The sequence below is a fragment of the Doryrhamphus excisus genome, chromosome 22 (assembly GCF_030265055.1).
Source record: "Doryrhamphus excisus isolate RoL2022-K1 chromosome 22, RoL_Dexc_1.0, whole genome shotgun sequence".
Lineage (NCBI taxonomy): Eukaryota > Metazoa > Chordata > Actinopteri > Syngnathiformes > Syngnathidae > Doryrhamphus > Doryrhamphus excisus.
Window position 1 is genome coordinate 8,677,058 of NC_080487.1, and position 23,484 is coordinate 8,700,541.

At 43.3% G+C, this 23,484-nt stretch overlaps 5 protein-coding genes across 7 annotated transcripts; 2 read left to right on the forward strand and 3 right to left on the reverse strand.

The window, feature by feature from the left end:
* Window positions 1-119: 119 nt before the first annotated feature.
* On the reverse strand, window positions 120-4,656 carry mfsd1l (major facilitator superfamily domain containing 1-like). Its single transcript, XM_058061176.1, has 13 exons — window positions 4,491-4,656; window positions 3,598-3,698; window positions 3,405-3,514; window positions 3,229-3,284; window positions 2,999-3,142; window positions 2,775-2,933; window positions 2,197-2,312; window positions 2,014-2,114; window positions 1,832-1,943; window positions 1,622-1,759; window positions 1,397-1,536; window positions 681-792; window positions 120-610 (listed from the first exon to the last, which is right to left on the reverse strand). Exons 1-13 carry the CDS (start codon window positions 4,510-4,512, stop codon window positions 473-475), a joined length of 1,449 nt encoding a protein of 482 aa, XP_057917159.1. The 5' UTR covers window positions 4,513-4,656; the 3' UTR covers window positions 120-472.
* A 120-nt stretch (window positions 4,657-4,776) lies between these two features.
* On the forward strand, window positions 4,777-8,404 carry LOC131109306 (probable crossover junction endonuclease EME2). 3 transcript variants are annotated; one of them, XM_058061187.1, is made up of 8 exons: window positions 4,777-5,338; window positions 5,399-5,520; window positions 5,594-5,689; window positions 5,759-5,850; window positions 5,926-5,986; window positions 6,076-6,173; window positions 6,240-6,429; window positions 7,680-8,404. In XM_058061187.1, the coding sequence occupies exons 1-8, from the start codon at window positions 4,978-4,980 to the stop codon at window positions 7,833-7,835; spliced, it is 1,176 nt and encodes a 391-aa protein (XP_057917170.1). In that variant the 5' UTR covers window positions 4,777-4,977; the 3' UTR covers window positions 7,836-8,404. The 3 variants fall into 3 exon arrangements, with proteins under 3 accessions (XP_057917170.1, XP_057917168.1, XP_057917169.1); XM_058061185.1 differs by having other exon boundaries at window positions 4,818-5,338; window positions 6,058-6,173; XM_058061186.1 differs by having other exon boundaries at window positions 4,832-5,338; window positions 5,597-5,689; window positions 6,058-6,173.
* Window positions 8,013-12,886, reverse strand: LOC131109305 (SPRY domain-containing SOCS box protein 3-like). The gene is made up of 8 exons (XM_058061184.1): window positions 12,681-12,886; window positions 12,315-12,489; window positions 11,241-11,379; window positions 10,388-10,589; window positions 10,106-10,293; window positions 9,925-10,027; window positions 9,693-9,818; window positions 8,013-8,944 (listed from the first exon to the last, which is right to left on the reverse strand). The coding sequence occupies exons 2-8, from the start codon at window positions 12,374-12,376 to the stop codon at window positions 8,463-8,465; spliced, it is 1,302 nt and encodes a 433-aa protein (XP_057917167.1). The 5' UTR covers window positions 12,377-12,489; window positions 12,681-12,886; the 3' UTR covers window positions 8,013-8,462.
* Window positions 12,887-13,413: 527 nt separating this feature from the next.
* nubp2 (nucleotide binding protein 2 (MinD homolog, E. coli)) lies at window positions 13,414-15,335 on the forward strand. The gene is made up of 7 exons (XM_058061188.1): window positions 13,414-13,475; window positions 13,795-13,910; window positions 14,020-14,218; window positions 14,287-14,444; window positions 14,502-14,612; window positions 14,686-14,755; window positions 14,961-15,335. Exons 1-7 carry the CDS (start codon window positions 13,460-13,462, stop codon window positions 15,098-15,100), a joined length of 810 nt encoding a protein of 269 aa, XP_057917171.1. The 5' UTR covers window positions 13,414-13,459; the 3' UTR covers window positions 15,101-15,335.
* A 285-nt stretch (window positions 15,336-15,620) lies between these two features.
* On the reverse strand, window positions 15,621-21,701 carry atp6v0cb (ATPase H+ transporting V0 subunit cb). The gene is made up of 3 exons (XM_058061189.1): window positions 21,437-21,701; window positions 17,943-18,126; window positions 15,621-16,965 (listed from the first exon to the last, which is right to left on the reverse strand). The coding sequence occupies exons 1-3, from the start codon at window positions 21,507-21,509 to the stop codon at window positions 16,761-16,763; spliced, it is 462 nt and encodes a 153-aa protein (XP_057917172.1). The 5' UTR covers window positions 21,510-21,701; the 3' UTR covers window positions 15,621-16,760.
* Window positions 21,702-23,484: the final 1,783 nt, after the last annotated feature.

Consider the following 23,484-nt stretch of genomic DNA (forward strand, 5'->3'; position numbering starts at 1 on the left):
TTGAACTACTTTTGGATTTTGCATGTTTATGAAACAAAAACTGACTTTTCTGCCTTCAGCCTTGCATGAAAAAGAATGTCATTGCTCCCCCTAGTGGTTGTGATATATAAAACATGATGCACGAGGCAGCGTTTATGTTATTGCGGCATTTTTCCATTACATTTGTTTTCTCGTGTTCCTTTAATAGTCCTTCTGGATTAATAATTAGTGCTTGAAATAATAATAATACTAATAATATCTTATTTATCTGTACTATACAGACTGAACTTGAAACTGAAACCAGGAACGTGCAACAAAATGGAGCACATACAAGGTCCCTTTTTCAGTACACAATAAATATGTCCATGGTAATAAACAGTTGTCTTAAAATGCCAGAATGTTAAAACAAAGATGACAACATGTAAAAATCCCTCTAAAACTGGCATCACAATTAAAAAAGAGGTATAAAAAAAACTTTCAAACTTGAGAAAACTCAGTTGATAGAGCGAGATGGGGGTGCTTCATCTCCCTCATCCTCACTTTCCTCTTCTTCTCTTTGGTTGAGCGGCTCTCTGTCAGACTCTCTCTCGGTCTGTCCTGATTTTTTGGTCATCTTGTTCAACATCCCACCCTAAACAAAACACACATTCAGTGGTAAATAATGTACATTTCAATTAGCAAGGGAGCATGAGATGTGAGACCTGTCTGTGGTCGACAACGTTGAGCAACACTGAGGTGACGATGCAGCAGATGGTGTTGGCCAACATGAAGATCATCATCCTCTGCCACCGCCACAGCGGAATCTTTGTATCACTAAAGAAAGAAAATCATGCAGCATGAAGACACAGCATCGCACACTGATATCAGACATTTCAATCGAGTACGAGTTCAATTCCACCCTCGGCCATCTCTGTGTGGCGTTTGCATGTTCTCCCCGTGCATGCGTGGGTTTTCTCCGGGTACTCCGGTTTCCTCCCACATTCCAAAAACATGCTAGGTTAACTGGCGACTCCAAATTGTCCATAGGTATGAATGTGAGTGTGAATGGTTGTTTGTCTATATGTGCCCTGTGATTGGCTGGCCACCAGTCCAGGGTGTACCCCGCCTCTCGCCCAAAGACAGCTGGGATAGGATAGAAAATGAATGAATGAATTTTTGGAATGTGGAGAATGTCGTAATATTATGGAAATAAAGTCAATAAAGTTGTATGGTCATATCACCTCGTACTTCGGTATGTGACAAAAATAAAATAAATAAATAAATAAAAAACTTAAACTATATTAGGAAAGCAGGAAGTGAACAAATGTAACAGTTACTGATTGTAAAAGTACCAGATGGAGGGGTAGGATTTAATAAGCTTTGCTTCTTCCTACTCCTTTTGGACATGTGGAACTGTGCACTGATTATGTGATCCTACCTTGTTTTGGTGCCCAAAATCTGCCCGACAACCAGATTGGAGACGCCAATCCCGATCATCTGGATCGAGGTAGCAAGGCCCATAGCTGTGCCGATGGTGGCTTGAGGCACCACGAGAGGAATGGACGGCCACATGCTTGCCTGCAAGAGAGTGCAAGAATTCAAAGCACAAACACTTCCTGGGGTAGCTAGCTGTGTCACATTCAGGCAAACACGTCCAACTCACGGCAGCAAAGGAGTACGTGACTCCCAGCCAGATGGTGGAAACCAAAGGAGGGACGAAGGTGAAGGCGAGCAGTCCGAACACGGGCAGTGTGAACAAGGCACAGGCCACGGCGAAAATCCCCCGCAGACCCACATAATCCTAAACCACCACGACAATGTGTCACACATCCTTTAAGTGAACATTTCGACGGTGTCAAGAGCCCCAACTTACGATGAGAATGCCAACGCTGGCAGAGAGGACGAGGGAGCTGTCGTAAACGGCCCCGGCAATGTACGACGCCTCCTTCTGAGAGTAGTCAATGTATTTGTCCTGAATGAACTTACTAGACAGGGAATCACAAGTTGTGTTCTTAAAAGTCTGTAAATGCTCATTTTCTATTTCATTGTCGCTACCTGGCATCAGCGATGAAGGGGAAGATTCCATTATAAAAGAACATGATGGTGAGAACCAGCAGCCAGTATCTCAACGACAGCAATTTTACATCCTGAATTCTCTATAAAATACAAAATGAGGGTGAACACACAGAATTCCACAATGGAAGAAGATCATTCGTATGATTAGAACAGCGGTTGTACCACTTTGCGAGACTCCTCCTGAATGGCGCCATCCAGCCCCAGCTGCCTCATTCCCACCTTGTCCAGAGTGCTGACGATGATGGCGGACGTAAAGCTCAACACACACAGGAGAGCACCTATGAATTACATAAAAGTCTTAAAAGCTGCCCTAAAATGCAACATTGACTTTTTAATTATGCTATAAGAGTAATATTCATTCATTCATTTTCTACCGCTTAATCTCACAAGGGTTGTGGGGGTGCTGGAGCCTATCCCAGCTGTCTTCGGGATGAGAGGCGCTGTACACCCTGGACTGGTGGCCAGCCAATTTGGAGTGGCCAATTAACCTAGCATGTTTTTGGAATGTGGGAGGAAACCGGAGTACCCGGAGAAAACCCACACATGCTGGGACACATGAGTCATCAACTTTGCTTAAATATGTCATATATTGTGGGGCTGCACGGCAGGCGAGTGGTTAGCGCGCAGGCCCGAGTTCAATTCCACCCTCGGCCATCTCTGTGTGGAGTTTGCATGTTCTCCCTGTGCATGCGTAATATGAGAATAATGTCATAACATTTACAGGTCCTTCCACTACTTACCACCCCAGAGAGTCCACTGCATGCCAAACCTTTCTTCAAACCTCTGCGTGAAGAAGAAGTTGAGGACGGATCCCATGCGAGAGAATGCTAAGGTCAGCCCAAAAGCTAAGGCCAGTTCTTTCCCCTTGAACCAGAAGGCAGTGATGCGGTTCTGAACAACTGAACAGGAAGTTGAACCGTAATTACTCAGAATGAAGAATATTGTGGTAACGTATTTCTCTTACTGGTCAGGGATCCGTTGCCAGATCCGAACAGGAGTCGGCCTGTGAGCATGAGTGGCAGCAGGTAGGGAGTTCCTCTGAAGTGAGAACCCAGGGCAAAAAGAGAGGAACCCAAAACGCACAAAAAGGAGAAAAGGAACACCCCGACTGTGGAGAGACCAAATAAAAACAAATACATAGCATGTGTGCATTATAGAGGCATGATTGTGTACTATGGAATGAAATCATCTTACAGCGGTTGCCCAGTTTGTCAATGAGGAAACCAGCTAGGATCACCACTACTGCATTCCTGATGATGAGATAAACATGATGAGTTTAACTCATACAGTAGGGACGGTCAGTCTTTACAGTGTGTGTGTGTGTGTGTGTGTGTGTGTGTGTGTGTGTGTGTGTGTGTGCGCGCACTTACGTCCATGCATAGATAGCATAGAGAAGATTGTACTGCTGAGGGGTCATACCCAAGCCCACCACACAGTCCACTGTCCCATTTATCACTGTCGCATTGGGACATGTCAGGTTCTGTCAAGTGATAAGTGTTATCATTTGATTACATTGATACACTCTTGTTAGAAAGGCACTGAACCAGGCACTATTTGTCTTACCCCCTGAAACTGATCCTGCAGAACACTGGGGATGTCAAAGCAGAAGTAGGAGCCGAATGTCAACATGCAGTTGAAGAACAGCACCAAAAAGCGATAGTAACCTGGAAAATGTCACAATTGTAATGGTAATGGTTTTATTTCATTTGAACATGCATCAGATTACAATTGAGTGCATCACAGAATCAGTTCACAGTTCCAAAAGGAGTAGGAAGAAGCAAAACTTATTAAATCCTACCCCTCCATCTGGTACTGTTACATTTGTTCACTTCCTGCTTTCCCAATATAGTTTAACTTTTTTTTTATTTTATTTTTGTCACGTACCAAAGTACGAGGTGATATGACCATCCAATGACATAATGGGTACCATAGTAAGTGTCAATATAGTGATATATATAGCACATCATGACTGGTTCAAGACTCTTCATCCTTGTATTTAGCAAACAACTGCTTGTATTGTTTCTTGAATTGGCTCATCGTTGTGCATTGTTTGAGGGTCTTACTCAATCCATTCCATAGTTTGATTCCACATACACATTGTGACTTATATTCTGATGTAGTGGAAATACAGTCACTTATCGTGCATACTCACTGACATGAATAATTGTTCTAGGAAGTATGAACAAGTAAAGCACATTATTTTAGCTTTGGATATTCAATTTTGTCTGAAATACTAAATGACTTGATGAAATTGATTTTGGTATCACAAACAAAGGGTATTTAAAAGGGGTAAAATTGCATTAATTAACAAAAAGTTGCCATTCAAGCAACTTTTAGTCACTACAATCTGCTGAGTTGGCCAATTGTTGTGAGCCAATTCTGTACGACAAGCTAGGAATCGACTCATATGACCAAGCAGAAATCAGTGTTGTAGATGAAAAAGTTAACAAACGTACCTTTCTCCGCAGGTTGTGCCATTCTGAGAGAGGAAAAGGCGACTGCTTGGAGAAAGGCTCACTCAGTGCATTTAGTGTTGTTTACAAGCTACATTAGCATGGCGCTCATACAGAATCTGACAACTATGTGGATGAGTCTTCGCACTGTTGTGGCGTAGCGTTTTCTTTACAAATCTGTTCACTGTGCGCAGGCGCAGACTTGGCTCCTGAGCTCACGTGCTTTTGTCGTCTTTTATTGTCAATATGTATGTTTCAAATGATGGTTTAACTTTGTTGAAGAGTGTCAGACTACAAGTAACACCTTTTTTAATATTTTTGTATGTTACGGCTTGTAGCAGTGTGTTGGTAAGTTAAAAAGTTTCTAGCGCCTTTTGTTCATTTGACCCTCGACGGACACCGTCACATGATGTAAACAGTGCTGCGTTTACAGACCGACTGTTGCACATATACGTTCCTGGGAAGTTTCGGACGATCCATAACTTCTAAAATGACAACTTTACACAATCCTACAATATGGGAAATATCGGATTCTGATAATGACGGCGATGAAGGGGCACAAGGCGATTTGAAACGTAGCAGTAATGCAAAGCTGGCTTTAGCTCCACCGCTATCTGATGGCTATAAACGGCCTAGTCAGACAAGAAAACGTCGCTCCAAAGAGGAGATGGAGGCGGATAAGGAAAAGGGAAGGGGAATGAAGGAGGCTAGAGAGAGAAAGCGAGCTGCTAAGGAGCTAGAGAAGGAGGAGAAGAGAAAGCAGCAACAGAAGAGGAAAGAAGCTGCAGAACAGCTGAACAGTTTAAAGCCAGAGAATTGCCTCAAATATTTGACCGTCTGTGTAGATCCAGGTATGCTGCCTTCAGGCGCTATCGTATACTAGCTTTGGCATTCAATCCACCTGTTTTCAGCTCTTCTGCAACAGGAGGGCTCTGACATTCTTTTGGGCACCTTGTCGTCATGTGAGTGGAGATACATTATTGAACAACAGCAAATTCCCAACAGCATCACCTGGACAAGGAATTTACCTCAGGTTATTGCCATGGACTTGTTGTTTTGCTCATTTGTGCTTCTATTGCATTTCTGTTCATGACAAGTGTGTCCAGCAGGGTGAGGATGGCGGTGCAACAATGGAGGAGGACCAGATGGTGCAGGTGCTAAGTACAACCCAATTCTTGGACATGGTTATCACTGTGAAAAAAGTATGTTGCCTTGAAATGATGTCATTTTGTTGTGCATCACATTCACGGCTTCAATGTTGTGCGTGACAGATGATTGACAGTGGAGGAGGGGATTCCGCCATCAGTCGTGATGCTGCGAAGGTGCTTACTCTCTTAGTGACCGAGTCCCGGCCAGATTACAGGTCAGTGTGTCTACCAAAGGAGATGTACATATGTCTAATTTAATAACTTCATCTCTTATGCATTGCACTCAACAGGAGGCGTGGTCATGAAACAATACAGTCAAAATATGGTGGGGAGAATCTGAATGTTGAAGAGGTTTGTGTGTAGCATCGACTGTTAAATACTTCATCTTGTAAAAGTAACCTTTCATGTGGTTTTCACTCCAGGTTCTTGTGTACTTGCAGCTGTATAAAAACATGTCCGTGGTCTTCCTGGATGGTTGGCAGGAAGTCACAGACCACATCTGCGCGGTTACAAAGTCCCTGTCCAAGCGACCATTGAAGTACGCGTGCCCTCCAGTTGGAAGTCGCACGATTGAAGAGCTCACGTTCCGCTCATCCCCTTGCAGGTTGCTCACGGAGAAAGTGGACTTGCCCTTCTGCGTGGACGGCTCGTGGGCCAGTGGGGTTCGAGTGGAGAAGGATGGCTCCGGGTTGAAACAAGTATGGAGCAAGCAGATCCAGCAGCTGAACAGAGTGAGTCCGGCTGTAGCGTCGTGTGTGACCGCCGCCCACCCGTCACCTCAACTGCTACTGCAGGTACGTCCACAGGCCTAACCAAGAGGCCATATTTGTATCCTTTTTTTTGCTGAATAAGCATAAAATGGCTATTTCTAATTAACGGCAAACACTCATACATCGTCTTATTATTATCCAGCATATCCCTGCGACCTGAGTGACGACAAGCGGCATCGAAAATTGATGGATAGGGATGTTCAATATCGTTACCGATAATTATCAGCCCGATATCAGCATAAAAATGCAATATGGGTATCAGATTTTTCCCCGATCATTAAAACCGATATTGACAAAATGCTGTACAGTCACAATATTAGAAGCACCTTTCAGTGTGTACTTACAATGACAATAATAAGCATTACTGTCCTCGTAAAGCTAGTATTGAATCTAATTTGAAAATGCAGGTCATATCATCCATCCATCCATTTTCCTCCGCTTATCCGGGTCCGGGTTGCGGGGGTATAGTCTCAGTAGGGAAGCCCAGACTTCCCGGTCCCCGGCCACCTCCTCCAGCTCCATTGGGAGGACACCAAGGCGTTCCCAGGTCAGCTGTGAGACATAATCCCTCCAGCGTGTCCTAGGTCTGCCCCGGGGCTTTTTCCCGGCTGGGCATGCCTGGAACACCTCACCAGGGAGGCGTCCGGGAGGCATCCGGACTAGATGCCCGAGCCACCTCAACTGACTCCTCTCGATGTGAAGGAGAAGCGGCTCTACTCTGAGCTCCTCACCCTATCTCTTAGGGTGAGTCCAGCTACCCTACGGAGGAAACTCATTTCAGCCGCCTGTATCCGCAATTTCATTCTTTCGGTCATGACCCAAAGCTCATGACCATAGGTGAGGGTGGGAACATAGATCGACCGGTAAATCGAGAGCTTTGCCCTCCGGCTCAGCTCTCATTTCAACGGTCCGGTACAGCGACCACATTACTGCCGAGGCTGCACCGATCCGTCTGTCGACCTCATGCTCCCTCACTTGTGAACAAGACCCCGAGATACTAAAACTCCTCCACCTGGGGCAGGACCTCATTCCCAACCCGGAGGGAGCACTCCACCCTTTTCCGATTGAGAACCATGGCCTCTGATTTGGAGGTACTGAGTCTCATCCCAGACTCTTCACACTCAGATGCAAAACCGTCCCAGTAAACGCTGAAGGTCACAGCCGAAGAGGACATAAGCACCACATCATCTGCAAATAGCAGAGATGAGATTCTAAGGTCATATCATCATTAGACAAATATGAATTACTTGTTGACTTTCTGTGTTGCATTTTAGGCATACGAGGCCTCAGGCTCGGAAGAGGACAAAAAGAGGCTGCTGGCTGGTCTCGTAGTCGAGGGCGAAGGCAAAGACAGGCGGATCGGGCCGGATATATCTGCTAGAGTTTACCGCTGCTTCACCACTCAGAACCCTGAGCTGGTCCTGGACTAACTTGGATGCTAAACCAAGTGGATTGTCGGTGCTGTTAGGTTACAAATATACTGTGCTATGTTCCAAATGATAGAACTGACACAGATCATGTGATGAGAGAGTCTCTCTCTTTGTATCATCTTCATAATGATTCCATTTATAAATGTGCAGATTTTGTCTTTAGGCTTTTATTTTACTTGATCGCATGAGTAAGAAAGTTCATAACAAACTTTGCAGATACAAAAAGTGTCGTATCAAAAAGCTCTTGTTCCTGTTTTTGGTCTAATGTGTTAAGTATGTCTTATAATTACAAATAATAATTAATAATTACAAAACATCCTTGAAAGTATGTACTAGTTAGTACTGCATTGACCCAAATACAAGATGCTGTATTTTCCTTAGAAAGAAGTCAGCTGTCTTATTTTATTACTATATGTACAATTATGTATGTCTGAGCTTTTCTTCCTGTCACACACACACTATGGAGAGTTGTCTTTACTCGTTTTTCTAAAAACTGGGTGGTCTTGTATTCAGGTTAACACAGTATTTGCCATTGCAGGTTCAGATATACAATAAACAAGTCAAATGTTTGAGCATCTTATTACCAACAGGAAAGACCACAAGTCACTTACTGATTGAAGGTGCACTTCATGCCCAGCGACATCTTTTACTCTGGTAATCTTCTGGCTCAGAGCAGCAGCTATCATAGTCACTACTGGCGGGTGTTGGGGGGCAGTGGCAAGGCTGCAGGACCAGGTCGGGTAGCGAATTGGTGCAGGGACTCTGCGACCTGCAGGCACTGGGGCTGGGTTTCGAAGGGAGGCTTGTGTCATCCTCGGTGGAGTCACTGTGTTGCTCAGAGGCTTCCATGCTGGTGTTGGTGTCGGTGCTAGTGATGGAGAACACCCAGCCTAGCTGTGTGCGGAGAAGGGTGCACAGGCCCGGGGGTAACTCCAAAGCAGTTATTATGTCACGGCAGGCCGGGAACATTTGGCGAAGCTGCGTGCAGCAGAGGTACTGCAAGGAGGTGGGCGTGTAACAGGAGCGGATCACCTTCATGCTGCTCTTTGCTGCTGTGGAGCACACCATGGGGTACAACTTCTTGTTCTGCAGCCTGGTGGCAGCAACACCTGTGGGCATGGCCCAGATGGAAGGATTGTTAAAAAGAACAAGTCGCAACTGACCCTAGTGTTTGTTCTTCAATGCCGTATTTCAACTCTTTTCATCGTGCTGCCCTGACAACATAGTTTTCGTGGCTTGTGTTGGCAGTAAAATTCCATGTGGCAGACAAAAGTGGGAGGACAATGCTGAGCAAGACTTTAGATAGTGTAAGACGCTTCAAAGGATCGCTACCGGCTGCCATAGTGCTAGCCGCAATTGTGTTGTGCGATGAAAGGCATTTACGGCATATGCCGATCATTCATTCATTCATTCATTTTCTACCGCTTATCCTCACGAGGGTCGCGGGGGTGCTGGAGCCTATCCCAACGGGCGAGAGGCGGGGTACACCCTGGACTGGTAGCCAGCCAATCACAGGGCACATATAGACAAACAACCATTCACACTCACATTCATACCTATGAACAATTTGGAGTGGCCAATTAACCTAGCATGTTTTTGGAATGTGGGAGGAAACCGGAGTACCTGGAGAAAACCCACGCATGCACGGGGAGAACATGCAAACTCCACACATAGATGGCAGAGGGTGGAATTGAACTCTGGTCTCCTAGCTGTGAGGCCTGCGTGCTAAACACTCGTCCGCCGTGCAGCCTTTTCATGATTTTAATCGTTATTAAAACAAATCATTACTACTACTTATACATAGTCACCCATCTACAGTATATAATGTATATCTATATCTGGTGTTGGAGAACATACCTATGCAGTGTCGATTCTTGTAGAAGGTCAAGGTACCATGCCAGGTGTCCAGATGCATTCCGATGATGGAGCCTTGGCCAAACTGCGAGGAAAATGTTGCCTTGTCCCCTTTATGCTGGAAGAGACCTTTAGGAGAGAAGCAGCCTTGCAGAAAGCCTTCCTTGAAGCTAGAATGCTATGCTATGCTCATGTGCTCTACGTTCAAGGAAACTTGCTATTTTGGAGGCCAAACCTGTGTAGGAAAGCCCCCAACTGTCTTCATCGTGGCCCAGCAAGCTTCCAAAGTTATATTTGAACTTCTCCAGGTTGACCTCTGATGTTCCTATTCCCACCATCTACACAAATATTGGGCAATCTGATTTAGATGTGGAAAAACGCACCATATTGTTAATATATTTGCACTGGCTGCCTACCATGTCCGTGCCATAGACTGGTGACGTCATCTTGACTTCCCAGAAGTGTTGACCATCGCTGAGCTCCTTGGTGCCTCGGATGGCAGCAGTGCCGCAGCTGTAGTCCGTGTGGAAGCTCACCTTCCTGTTGTCGCAGCTGAGGAACACGCCTGAGGACTTGACCTTGTCGTCCCACACCCAGTCGAAACCTGAAAGCACCATATTTATGACTGTAGCATCCACAATTGCATCACGCTGAGATGTATTGTTTATCTTTCATCGCATCATGTTCATCAGTCTAACCGTCGTCCTCCTCTCCACACAGGCATTCTGGGGTGATGCCTAAGCCCCCGATCAGCTCCTCTTCTCTGACACACTGACAGAAAGACTCCCCGATCACAGGAACCAAGCTGGGTGGGGCCTCCACCACCTCATCCGCCTCTGCCGTCACCTCAGAGACAGCCTGTGAGGTGTCCAGGTGATCCACCTCAGACTCGATTACCTGCTTGACACAAAATATAAAAGCATGAGCTACCAAACAACAAAATCCAAGAGACTTTTCTCACTCCTCAAACACTTTAAATATGATAGCCTTTTTTCCTAAAAGCGGCCTCAGCCTCTTATTGGTGGAGGGGGAGGTCACATGTTACACCAAGTAAATTTAGACCCCCCCCTTCCAAAAATACTACTGAATAGGCTGACCGTGTCTTTCACACAGCCATTCCACACAGGGAGCACTGCACAGACTTTTAACCATTTTATGACATCTTCTCAAAGGACAATAGCATAGAAATCAATACATTTCATATAGCGGCATAGATGTATTATCCATTGAAAATGACTCAACACACAAACCATTTTTGGGGCTCAGTTTCTTTGCTTCTTTGCTTTGAGTCATGTTTCCTGGCAGGACTCATGCAGCCCCCGGTCATGCTATCCTCACCATTAGACAATAATGGCTGTGTGTTGACTTATTTTCAGCGAATAGTACATCTGTACTCCTATACAAGCCGTACACTGACTACTCTTAAATATATTCAAGTTTCATTTTATAATAATGTCCCTTGAAAAGATATACTGTACCATGCTATATACAGTTTATTCAGTATATTCTCTGTTATTAATATTTTGCAAATAATGCAATGTTTGCGTCTACTTGTGTTGTCATCTGACTGTCCCAATCTTCCCGTCCGCCTGATATCGGCATCACCGCCAAGGAATCAGTTCCGTGTCGCATTTCACTCCAGGCCAAATGTCGAGCCCGGCCGCTCCTTCCTCTTCTCAGCATGGAAACTCTGTAACCAGCAGACCATGTAAGTACTTTATGACCAAACAACACATACAAAAGGCCGTGTTCTCCATATGTTATGCTCATGATGATGCTGTTTTTATTGTTGGATTCACTTGTGGTGATCACATTTGTAGACTGCATGACAGCATACTCAAGGACAAGAGTGATAACATATTTTATCCTGAATTAAATGGCAATACAACTCTAAAATAGGATCCAAACCACAATACCTTTCGTCAGCATATGTGAGGGGAACACCACGTGTTTTAGTCTATTTCTATTTCTATCTCTCCCATATGCCACAATTGGCAGCAGGACGAGTGTGCGTTTGTGTAACCTCTAAAGCCAACCTTCTGCTATGCTACTGTGGCAAGATGTCTGCTACTGCAAGTGCACATGTGCAGAAATGAGGTCAAGCATGCTTGAACATCCACACTTTTCTTCTCCTCTTCACATGGGAAAATTGTTATATTTTGCTTCCGCTGCAGGTAATAACCTGTTACACAACACTACATGACTATACTAGATAAATGATGAAAATGAAGATGAAATGAAGATAAATGATTTTGATTAGGAGCCATGCATACATGTGTTCCTCAGTGAGCACAGCAGCTGGTGGCTGCTTTGCTTAACAGGTGCATGCCAACAATTTAGATTAGTTGTCTGGAGCTAGTTTCGCTTTAAGTGGGCTTTGGCCTAAATACTGTAAATGCATCATCTGGACAGCTGACTCGTGAGCAGGGAATATTGTCATGCACGTGATAAGAACCATTCGAAACGAATCGTATAATTAAAAATAATATCATAAATCTAACTAAATAGTGCTTGTATGAAAAGTAAATGCTGCGCTACATCGCATGATACGACACCGTGGATGTATAGAATGCCTTTGCTGCATTTACAAAAATAGCTTTGTGTTGTGTTTAATAGCAGCCTTACCTGACTGAAGTCTTCTTGTACCCTGTCTTGCAGTGGCTCATTGGACTGCCACTACTGTACATCCAACCACACTGACAGGTGCTCTTCACACTATGGTGGCCCACTTCTCAATCTCTGCCCGCCAGACGTAAACATGACTTGGCCACGCCTCCGCCTTCACCTCATTGGATAATACCTTTGTGGAGAGGAGGTTGAATTTGAGTGCTGAGTTTCCATAGTTGGCTAATGCTATACAGTACTGCACATTTTAGTTATGATGTACGCAGATAAAGACACTTTTTACTTGAAAGTCATTAAGCTCCTTGTTGATTTTGACTTACAATCACACTGAAAACAATACCTTTTTAGGCTCATTTGCGGTCTTACCTTTTATCTGTATATGAAGTGCATGGACCATATCATTCTTCGGTAAAAGTTACATTTTGTTTAAAAAGTCCAATAAATTTCTGGTTATGTTGGGAATAAAATAAAATCCACTATCTTGGCAGTCAAATTCATTCATATTTAATGCATTTATTTGTCGTACTGCTCTCCAGTTGGTGCTACTGTCCAAAAAAATGCTGTGCTGCCTTTTCCTCTGTACGGTAGTAATAAGCACCTTCTAGCTCACGCACGCCCCCATCTCTCAGGATGAAGCGAGTACTGCAAGACTGGAAATTGTATTTCTCAAATAATTTATTTTGGCCTTAGACATATTTAACTTCCACTTCACAAGACATCAGAGGCCAATGTTATAGTCGAAAGTATGTTTTAGTAGGGTGACCATATTTTGATGGCCGAAAGCCAAGACACTCGGCCGACAATGAGATCCTCCAATCCCCACGTTTAGTCGTGGATGGCATATCATTTCAATACATTTTTAGTATGGCTCATCTGTATGAAATTAAATAATACCTTAGAATGAAGTCAAATACATTTTAAATTAGTAATAAAAATATGCCCTCAAATGAATGTATTTCACACTACTGTGGGCCTTTCAATATACGAGCATCCACTGAGCACCTGAACGCACCGCAAAGATCTCTCCCATTGGTAGGAGTTGGCGTCGTGTGTACCACGTGATTGGTGGCGTCAGACCACCATTTCCGGAAGTATTCGGCAACTACAATGCGCATGGATGCTGCGTAATTGCAAAAATTACAGTTATGGAACAAAACCACGGTAGGTTGCTGGTCATTTGTTGATTTGTGTACAAATGTTGTGATGTAGTGGTTAAAAGCATGAAAAAATACACAAAGTGAAGAAATCGGCTAGTTAGCTAACAGGAAAGCGGTTTACTTGCGATGATTCCTTATTTTCATTCCAGCCTAACAGAGAAAATTCACGTTATGATACTTTAAAACGCATCCAACGTGAACTTTTAACCGACTTTTGTGGAACTTGTGTTGTCAGGTGACGGATGTGTGTCACGGTGGCACGCCACTGTCTTGTTAAATATTGAACAATTGTAATATTGATACACCCCGTGTTTATGTTGTAGATGGCAGCCTGGCCCATGTGCGGCACATCGTCTTGGTTCTGTCAGGAAAAGGAGGAGTGGGGAAGAGCACCATCACCTCTGAGCTGGCTCTTGCCCTGAGGCATGCTGGGAAAAAGGCCCGTGCAAGCTCATTACATCACTACAGCTGATTTGGATCACTAGCCATTGCAGGAAGATTTTTTTAAAAACTTTGTACACACAATAACAACATTGAAACTCCACCAGGTTGGCATATTGGACGTGGACCTCTGTGGCCCCAGTATTCCACGCATGCTGAGTGTGGGTCGACCCGACGTGCACCAGTGTGACTCGGGGTGGGTGCCAGTCTACGCTGATGCAGAGAAAAGCCTCGCCCTCATGTCCATAGGCTTCCTATTGGAGGATCCAGATGAAGCTGTGGTGTGGAGAGGCCCAAAGAAAACAGGTATCCCGAACATTGATCTGATGAATAATAGAACATCCATGCTTAATCTTTGTCTGTTGCCTCCCTAGCTATGATTGGTCAGTTTGTGTCAGATGTTGCATGGGGAGAGCTGGACGTGCTGCTGGTGGATACACCACCAGGGACCTCTGATGAGCATCTGGCTATCTTGGAGAACTTCAAGAAGCACAAGCAAGTGGATGGAGCTGTTTTGGTCACCACACCCCAGGTACACAACAGCACCATGCATCTTATGAGCCAACCCTGACGGTATGTTGTTTTACAGGCAATTTCAACAGGGGACGTCAGGCGAGAGGTCACCTTCTGCAAGAAAACAGGAGTGAGGATCCTCGGCATCATAGAAAACATGAGCGGCTTTGTTTGCCCTCACTGTTCCGTAAGTTAACCTTTGTAGTCCTTTGTCACAGATTATTTATGAATATTCAATATAAAATTATCTTTCTTTTTAGGAATGCAGCAATATTTTCTCCAAAGGTGGTGGTGAAGAGCTGGCCAAACTCACAGGCTCGGTTTTCCTCGGTGAGATGTAATGTTGGCTTCTAGTCACTAGATGTCATCACCTATACCACTCCTTGAAATGTATGATAGAACGTAGTGTATATACATATATATACACACACACACACAGTATTTATTTATGGTACTTTTTAAATTAAAAAAATAAATATATTATGTAATGATGCAGTAAAAAATTGGCAAAATATTATATCAATATTCTATCTAGGTTCCGTGCCCTTGGATCCCAAGCTCAGCACCTGCATAGAAGAAGGCGAAGATTTCTTAAAGTCATTCCCAAACAGCGCCACCTTCAGTGCCATTAGCAGAATTACACACACTCTCCTCAGCAGCCTCCAGGCAGCCTGAGCGACACTCATCACAGCTTTATATTTGATGGACCACTACTGTGCATACACAGACTGCTGTCAGCGGTGAAGTTCTGCTAACCACTTAAATGTGATTATTCATGTCATTTGATGTGGAAATAAAGTTAAATAAATGAAAACCCAAATTGTTTGAATGTAACGCAAATGTGAAATGGTAATTCTCCCAACAATTGAAATGTAATTTTAAATCAACCTATTACACATTAAATAGTTTAGAATAAAAATGGCCATAAAATAAATACATATAAAGCTTTTAAATACATGTTTTTTTTATGTTAAATGCAATTATTTTCCTTTTTTTCTATTCTATTCATTGAGATCATGTTTTTATTGAGCTTTATTCTTAATGTGTGTCAGCCCACTGCCTTTCTCAAGGTGAGAAGCACTGCTGTGTGTAACAACAGAATTTTAGTCAGGAATATGTTTTAGTCCATTCTGGACAATTACACAAAAGGGAATATTCAACAATACTTGACGGTGTTTGGGAAGCCACGCAAATCTAAGTTGGAATCTTTAATTTGCTTGTGGGCACATTTGGATAATAGCAGTGGATAGTACAGGATTGTAGACAAACGCGTCAGAAAACATACGACAGGGCAACATTTCACAGCTTGAAATGATTCCATTCAGACAGCCTGGATCAACTGTAATAAATACTTTGTTGGGAGGGGAGAGGGGGGGGAGACTGGAATACATTTTCCTGCCATCTTCAATAATGGGAACAACACTCTAAAATCCATGCAGGACAGCTGGAACGTGTGGAAGAGAGGACAGGTATGGGAGAGGGTGATGAAGAGATGGATCGTTTGGAGGATACGCTTGTGAGACCCAACACTGGGCACACACACACACCTTTAATGCAAACAGCAGTACTACAGGAAAACACGAAAGTTTAGAGAATGTTTGCCTCCTGATTAGAATACAGCTATACACACACACACACACACACACACACACACCTCTCACTCTGACAGCAACATACTAAAGGCAATTGTAATGATTAAACCAAGAATTACATCCAGAATTCCAACCACTTAGCACAAGTAACCCACAGTGCATAATCTATTTATCTATATGTATTCATATATGTATATATATATATATATATCCTGGGAAGTTAAAGACTTGATGCAGTTCAACAGTTTAATGGACAATTTCTTATAAATAAAATGAGTGGGGGAAAAAAAGTCCATACATCTTTACAAATAGATCCTCAAGATGAATGCAACTCCCAATTGGGAGGAGAAAAAGCTGTGCGGCCCTTTGGTCAGCTCTTTAAGACCAGAGGCCGAGCTGCCTCCTGCAGTCGGCCTCAAGGCCCCAAATAAGTGGAGGGGGGGGAGGAATCTTTTCATCATACAATTGTTTTGAAACACACGTGCGCGCACTCACACACACAAGACTGACAAATCACTACATTGCGCATTTACAAGTTGACTATCAAATTTGTACACATAATTGAGACCCTATCATGGAGCCTTTTTCATTTGTTCCCCAACGCCTTCTTTTTCCAACTTGTGTTGCAGAAATTTTACAAATGTTTCCTCCCCCCCACACACATACATACAATTTACACTTTTTCCTTTCAGCAGCGACACTTTAACAGAACAGATCTTGTAGTGGAGATGTTTGGGCTGGGTTTATTTTGTGGACAGAATGAGGGCGACGATGAGCCCGTAGAGACCCAAGACCTCGGCGAAAATCAAGATGAGGATCATGCCCACAAAAAGTCGCGGCTGCTGAGCCGTGCCCCTGACTCCCGCGTCGCCGACTATGCCAATGGCGAATCCGGCCGCCAGCCCGCTCAGGCCCACGCTCAACCCAGCTCCCAAATGGAGGAAGCTCCTTGAAGACAAAGACAACAGTCTTGGTCAGAATAAGCAGAAGCAAAGGAAGTCAGACCACCCATTAAGAAAATGTGAGATAATCAGCACTGGTTTGGAGAGGAGTTATTGGGTTAAAGTCTATTGTTGCCATGTAATAGGCTCCAGGTTAAAATAGCCTATTTGCCTGTAGAGAAGAGTTAATTACAGCCTCATATAAAATGAAGCGTTACATACTGACCCGGAAGTTACATGAGTTCATGAAGAGTTCGGTGTTGACCAACTCTCTGTGACACCACAAACATGTCGGGCTGCGCGAGCGCTGTGTGTTGTGTGTGTATGTGCGGTGCTGCATGTGTGGAGACAGCTATGTTCGCTGTTGGTGCGGCACATTTCCAAATTCAGGTACAGTTGTCCCTCTTTTATCTCGGACACAATAGGCATAATGTAGCAAGGTTCGATGTGCTCAATGAAGCGTTTAAACCTGAGCCCCGATGGTCAGCCACACGGATGACATGACTACTACTTCTTGCTAAACATGCTAGGAGACGCTGTTATTGTGATCACAAGGTTTCTGCGTGCTGAATAAAAGGGCAGCTGGTGCAGAGTCTGGAATGGACTCTTTGAATCAGAGTGGCAATAGTGGAGACTTTTGATGCAGGCTGATACAGGTTTGTTTTTGGATGATATCAGACCGATATCTATCAGTATTGGATTATTCGGGACACCCCTAAAAACAGTACACTAAGCGTAACATGCATGCAAAACAACTGAATACTGCAACCAATATTTTAAAGAGCATGGAAAGCTAGATTAGCTGGTGGATGCTGATCACTCATGATACCGCCATCTTGTGGAGTTAATAAAAAAACAAGTTAAGAAGTTGCATCCAGAGACAACTGACAACTATGTCAGTGTTGGCAGTGAATGTGATGGAGGTGTTAATTGGAGCATTGTCAGCAGTATCTTGTACAGAATCAGTTCAACAAGCATACTCACTTGTAGAGAGTGACCCTCTCAGAAATGTTGTTGGCGATCAGTACTGCTACGACGAGGCCATAAATGGCGATGATACCCGCCATGACCACGGGGATGATGGACTTCATGATGAGCTCCGGCCTCATCACAGACATGGCGGCGATGCCTGTGCCGCTCTTAGCCGTGCCGTAGGCTGCTCCCAAAGCTAGTGACGAGAGATAAAAACAGTTAAATCCAGATATTTATAAGAACGGCTGTGAAATAACAGACAACAGTTTCACTTCCGCTGAAAAAGTTTTTCATGATGAAACATGGGCAATTTTTCAAAAACAAAACAAATGACTTTGGTTGCATCATTTTGTGTAATGTAATGTCAAACTTTAGATGCAGAGGTGTAACTTTATGGACGTCTAATCTGTGCTATGATGTAATCAGTTGACCTGGGGGGAGTATAGTCAATCTGTGACGAGGATGACCTAGCACAGAGCCACACAAAGACAAATGCAAGGATGAGCGAGAGACACATTTACACTAGTGTAAAATTAGCAGCCAAAAAGCTGCTTCAACACAATCTTGCATTGAATGGTGCCACTGCGTCAGTGGAGTGGGACATGCAGTGGTTCTACAACAAAACCTGACAGTGCTTCGCTAAAACCAAAGCAGAAAGGTGCTGGCAGAGTATAGATTGCATACATCACTGCACCCTCCATCATCTCTTCTTAAGCAACAAGCAAGCAAACACCGCATCGTATACTTGGCATATGTACAAAAGATGGTGGTTTGGTTTGATGTTTCCTTTTAATTGCATCTGAAAGGCCTCCAGAGACAGAGACGTTTTAGGAGTACAGCCTGAGGCCTGTTGCTCCTGTAACTTATTTATTGGGACAACGTGCTGAGAGCTAGCATAGAGGCAAAGCAGATCTGATTAGATGTAAGGCTTTCTAACAAATGGCGTACAGTAGACGCAGCAGGCCAATCTTTAAAATGTATGACAGACTGATGTGGTCAATACAAGGTTAAATCATTGCTGCCCATTTAGAGATGAGTAGTAGTAGAACTGGGCACTGTTTTTGCAGGTCAACTTTAAAATTAGTGCCAAACGCGTCCCTGAGGTATATTCTCATTTAATTATCATCAAACCCTTTTACTGGAAGGATAGTCCTGTTTTAGCAGGTATTCATTATTACCCTGCTAGATAATGAATTAGCTGGAGTAACACAATACGCTGCCACTCCGTTATTTCTAGTCATGTATCCGTCTCAGTGGCACGATTCCACAAACATAACCATTACTGTCAATCTATGAAGTGTGTCATGTGTGGCAGCTCCTGCAGTGGTGTGCAACTACAACCTCTCATTTTTAATCCTAATCCTTTCAGATCAGGCTGAGAGCTCTTACATTTTTTTCCTCCCTGGTAATGATTTGCTATATGGGAAGCCCCTGTGACGGCTTGTGATGTCAGAGCACAGGCGGTGCCTGGGGCTACGAATGATCTTGCATGCAAATAGCTCAGGCAGCAGAGAGTAGCAATATTCGGTTGTGCATAGTAGGAGGAGACAATCCAGGGAAACACTGGTCCAAATATGAGGATCGGTAGTAAAAATCATTTTGCTTTATGGTAACAAGGTAGCTGACAGCTGTGCAGAGATGAGACAGCAACATAAGTTCATTTCTCCATTTTTGTGTTTGAAAATGCCTAATTTAGGCAAATATATGCAACATTTGCTTATATATGGCTCTGCTTTCGGTAATAAAAGGCCCTATTCAACCACCAAAATGCATGGTTAATTAATAAATTCTTGAAAATTCATAATAGGGAAGCCGCGAAATACATCACCAATGTATTCATCAATGTATAATGTATAGGTTGATGATGCTTTCTTCAGTTTCTTGTTCATTTTAATGCCTGCTACAAGCAAAGGTATAGTTGTTTGGACAAATACAACAATGACAACAAAAATAGCTCATAAGAGTTACATTTTTTGTAAGTACAATGTTATTGTAATTCAGGTAAAAACATAAGTGATTTTGGTTATGATCAAGAAAACCACAGAAGTTGCTAGATATCGTCTGTTATATTAAACTTACAAGCTATTTATGTTGTTATCATTATGCCTGTCCAAACAAACGTAGCATGCGTTATGATCATTCTCTGTCCTAGGCCAAATTTATATGATTTCAACAGAAACAAAATTGTTTATACCATGCCCCCCTAACAGCAGCTATGCCTGTCTTGGACAGCCCTATTGTCCTACATGGATCACTGGCATGATAAACAGGAGTTCAGGAGCAAAATCCGCAAAGACACACTGCTTTGACTAAAATAACTGAAACTGTGCACCAGGGTAATGTCCTCTAAGAAAGCACCACGCCCTGCCTGTCAACTGTAGTAGTACCACATCCACATGCCAATTCCCCAGAATGTCACTTGTACACAGTGCTGCTAGTTGAACCAGGTCTTTCTTTTGATGTGAAGCCGAGGTTAACCTTCTTGGGCATCTGCCTGCTGCTATTCTGTTGTGGTCAGACACAACAGAATCAGTATGGTTGTGGATGTAATGTGGGATTGCGTGGAGGTTATATGATTGTCATGGCATGTAATTAGTTCCAAAAAAATTGACAGGCAGGGTGGATTATTCGGTCATGATTCAACACCTGTCACCAAAGTGACATTCAATCTTTGTGTGTGAGTTTGCGTAATATTACAGTAGAACACATTGAGTGTGTAACGTATGCAATTCAATGGAGACTTCACGAGACCAGTCAGCTGGCTACTCCAAGTCAGAAGGCATATCATGTGATCATCATGTGACCTTGTGTCATTCCTTTGAGAAATAAGGAAGTTGCCCATCTGAGTTGATTCACAAATGGCTTGCAAAAGACAACTAAAGATGGCATTACATTTTACGACATTTAACATTAAAGGGTGAACAGAGGGCCGATGTATCAATAAATATTAGCATGACACACAGCCGTTTACCGAAGTACATCACATATTATGTTGATCACAAAAATCCTTTAAGGCTGGAATACTCATTTTCACTTCTCCGTGTTTAATCGTCAAAGTTTTTGTGAAAATACAATACCACAAATCCATGTTTATTATGCGTGTGCTCCATTATCGCATCCATCTGCTTGAGTTCGGCTAACGTTGACGCTAACTTATGTGGACGTCATCTCGCTAGCTTAGCACCTTTAGCGCGATGGCTGTAACCAAGTTAAAAATCAAAATATAAACGTGACAGCGTTACTTAGACAACATACACATAAACCAAATGCATATACACAAGTTTATGTAAGCTCCAAGGAAGTAAAAAAAAAAATGAAATTAGCAAGGAGACATTTACAAGCTAGGTTAGAGGCGAATTATCATATCGAAAGAACTTGCCGGAAGCTGTTAACGTGTCAAATGATATATATATAAAACACACACACTCGTCGTCATTTTGAATAAAGTTGAATAAATCAAATTAAATATAGACTACTAAGGAATATTATTAAAGACGGATAGTTACCGCTGAAGACCATCGCTGCAGAGGCACCCATCACTGCAAAGAACGAGGAGTATTCGGGACTTTCGGCCGACATTCTTCCTCACACAAAATATATATTTGTATAAAAAATAAACTACAAATTAGCCGATAACGTCGACTGAAAGGGAAACCCACGAGTTTGGGTTAGAGGGACGTTGTGGCTACCTAGACTACTAACAGTAGCTGAACTGGCGACACAGTCACGACTCTTGCGATAAATACACGGAACAACCGCACAAAATGGCGAAGCGGAAAAAGTCACCTGACCGCCCTGGAACACATCAAGACTCATCGTAAAGGGGGACGTGCTTGGTTAAACATTTACCTATAATTTGTCATTCTAAACAACACATTTCAACACGCACTTTACATATCTCGTTTATAATATTGTTATTCGTTCTGATTTGGGGAAATTTACAGATTATTTTTGTGGCTAATTTCGTGAAGGCCACCCCTCTGAGGAGTCAATTTGGTACTGTCCGCTGCGGCTTCCCCTTTGATTGAGGATTCAAAGATTTAATGCGTTTATTGACTTATACACTAACACATCGATTCGTTTAATAGTTATGATTAATAGTTATACATCTACAAATAGTTATGAACAATATGAACAAAATATATAAATATGAAGAAAAATACATTCATAAAGACTAAAATAATATAGTATGGGAGTGGATGAAAGGTCATCCGTACATTGTATTGATACAACATCCTGTTTAGTTGATTGACAGCCGTCCAAAATCAGCTGGGATAGGCTCCAGCTCACCTGTGACTCAAATGATGACAAAATAGACAAATGGGTGTATGTATTCTTGCAGTTTGCACTAGTACTCCAGCTTGCAATTACATTGAGATGTGACATACTGCAACGTGGGTCACAAGAGAATGTACACACATGGAGGGGGGAGGGTGCAGAGATCCCCACCACCACCACCACCAGCTCCAAGTTGCAGGCGAGGGAGGCGTGTATGTGTTGGGGGTGAGTCAGACAACAGCTCCTCCTTTTCTTCCCTCCATCTATCCCTCCATCCTTCCTCCTCTGCAGTCCAGTCAGCACTAGAGAAGGACCCCCTCCCCCCTTATAGCGTCACGGTAAAGCCCCTTCACACGTGATGCCATTTCTACACCGCCTATTACATGCTGGGCCTTTGTAGAGAGATGCATTGCATTTTCCGGTGGATGTTTGGTTATGATGATCATGCACACACAAAATAACATTTGTTTGTCTTATTGGGGGATGGATTGTGTAACTAAGGCCTAGTAAGAGGGACTGCCTCCTGGAGGAGAAATATGACTATTTTTCACAAGGGCATAAGGAGGTCATAGCCCTGCTCAAAATGCAGCATAGTTTTATTTTTTTTTCAAATTCTCAGAGTTGGCTCCTGTCATCTGCTCCTTTAAACCCATTTACATGAAAGAGTGGGGGTTGGTTGAGAAAAAGCCAGGCTCAGTACAAGGTTAAGACATAAGCATCTTATACTGCCCAGCATGAGGAGAGCGTGGTCTTCAAGAGATGCACCAGCCAGACCCACACCCAAGGGAAGGAAGCTAAAAATAGATGTTCATGCGTGATTAGCAGAATCCTGAATGAACAGTGCAGCCTTGGCAGGCCTGAGTCAATGCCACTTATCGTAAAGAGGGAATTACTACAGCACTTTGCCATCTAAGACACAACATCTAACCAGGTGCATGAGGCTGCAAATAAAGTGGCTGTTTTAACCATATACTTGGATACAATTAAGCTGCAATTTTCCCTGCAAATACAAATACATTTCCATCCATCTATTTTCTGTGCCGCTTATCCTAACTAGGGTTGCGAGCATGCTGGAGTCTATCCCAGCTGACTTCAGGGAAGAGGTGGGGTGCCACATACGTACAGACAAACACTCAAAATTCCTACCCATGGGCAATAAACTAGACATGCATGTTTTTGGGATGTGGGAGGAAACCGGAGTACCCAGAAAAACCCACACACGCACGGGAAGAACATGCAAATTCCACACAGAGATGCCCAAGCGGAGAATTAAACC